The sequence below is a fragment of the Elephantulus edwardii genome, unplaced genomic scaffold, assembly GCF_000299155.1.
Source record: "Elephantulus edwardii isolate Elephantulus edwardi_28Jun2011 unplaced genomic scaffold, EleEdw1.0 scaffold00099, whole genome shotgun sequence".
In the NCBI taxonomy this organism is placed as follows: domain Eukaryota; kingdom Metazoa; phylum Chordata; class Mammalia; order Macroscelidea; family Macroscelididae; genus Elephantulus; species Elephantulus edwardii.
Window position 1 is genome coordinate 1,721,967 of NW_006399849.1, and position 1,340 is coordinate 1,723,306.

General features: G+C 40.4%; 1 protein-coding gene across 3 annotated transcripts in view; it reads right to left on the reverse strand.

Annotated features, from left to right (window-relative positions):
• KIF2A (kinesin heavy chain member 2A) overlaps window positions 1-1,340 on the reverse strand; it is a 123,915-nt gene that overhangs the window by 10,255 nt on the left and 112,320 nt on the right. For all 3 annotated transcript variants that reach the window (XM_006891507.1, XM_006891508.1, XM_006891509.1), the window contains one exon: window positions 763-864. In XM_006891507.1, the coding sequence (XP_006891569.1) occupies window positions 763-864 (102 nt within the window). The remainder of the gene's footprint in view (window positions 1-762; window positions 865-1,340) is intronic.

Genomic DNA, 1,340 nt, shown 5'->3' on the forward strand with positions numbered 1-1,340 from the left:
TGGGAGGGTGGAGGGACGGCGCAAGAGGGGAAGACCCTCTATGAGGTGGATTGATTCAGTGACTGGGGTAATTGGGATGGGTGTGTCAGAGGCAGTGCGACTGGCACAGGATAGAGCAGGGTTTAGGGATGCTGTACATAGGGTCGCTATGAGTTGCAAACGACTCAACGGCACGTAACACCAACTACAAATTGGCTCAACGCTAACTAAACCTCAAGAGGTATGATATCTATCACAGACTCAGAGAGGCTTAATAAAGACCCTGACAGACAGAAGTCCAGTAGATTTCTGGGTTTAGAGAGCAAACAGCTGATGTTGGGAGGTAAGAGAATATCTTGAGGGACATGAAGCTCTTTACTGGGATCATTCCCAAAGCATGCCCCATGTATATCTATAGCTGGCTCCTGCACTAACAAGTATAACAAATAGGAAAAGCACTGCCCAGGCTGAATGGGGATGAGAAAGAGCTGCACAGAGCTTGAGATCTTAGACTAATCAGTAAAAGCAAACAGTTCTATACACTGTAGATGACATGTGGAATGGGATTTATCATACACTACACATTTGGGGAGGATAATCTTGGGCTTCCCCTAGACAGAACTGAAGCAACTGGCAGAGGAAGCTGGATTACACAGTGAGAACCTGGATTGACAATACAAAACACGTAAATAATGATTTTTTAGAACAGTGGAATATTCCAAGAATTTGGAAAGTTGGAAGGTATGTCAAGAAATATTTTGAAGATAGGAACTGTTACTTTACCTGGAACACTGCCCTATGATCCTCCACCACTTGCTCTTCCATTTCTACCATTTGTGAGACAGCTTCATGGAAAGTAAACAGCTGTGGAGAAACTTCTTCTTCCTTAAAAAGTTTTAAAATACAATAAAATGTTTCTATTTTAAATATTATAAACGTAGTTTTTCAATGTCATTTGCAAAAAAAATGTTATTCAAAATGAGAATGTTTGAATGGTAAAGTCTACTAAGATGATTGTGAAAGGCAAAGCCATAGTTTCTTTCTATAGTTAATGTACTACCCACTAGGATAACCCGAATTTAAGTATGTAAAAAAGAACTTCCTGACTTAACTGTAGAATATTAAAAAAATAGAATATTTTGGACTAGTACAACTTTTCAAAAATATATTTACTGCCAGCTATAAGTACACTAAAATACTCCCTCAGGGGAGCTCTGGTGGCCTAGTGGCAAGAAACTGAACTGCAATCCCAGAGGAACACGGTTCGAATCCACCAGACGCTCTGCTGGAGAAGGAGGCGCAATATCCTCCTGTACCAGTCAGATCTGATTTGACGGTACACGTACACAAAATTAAAAAAA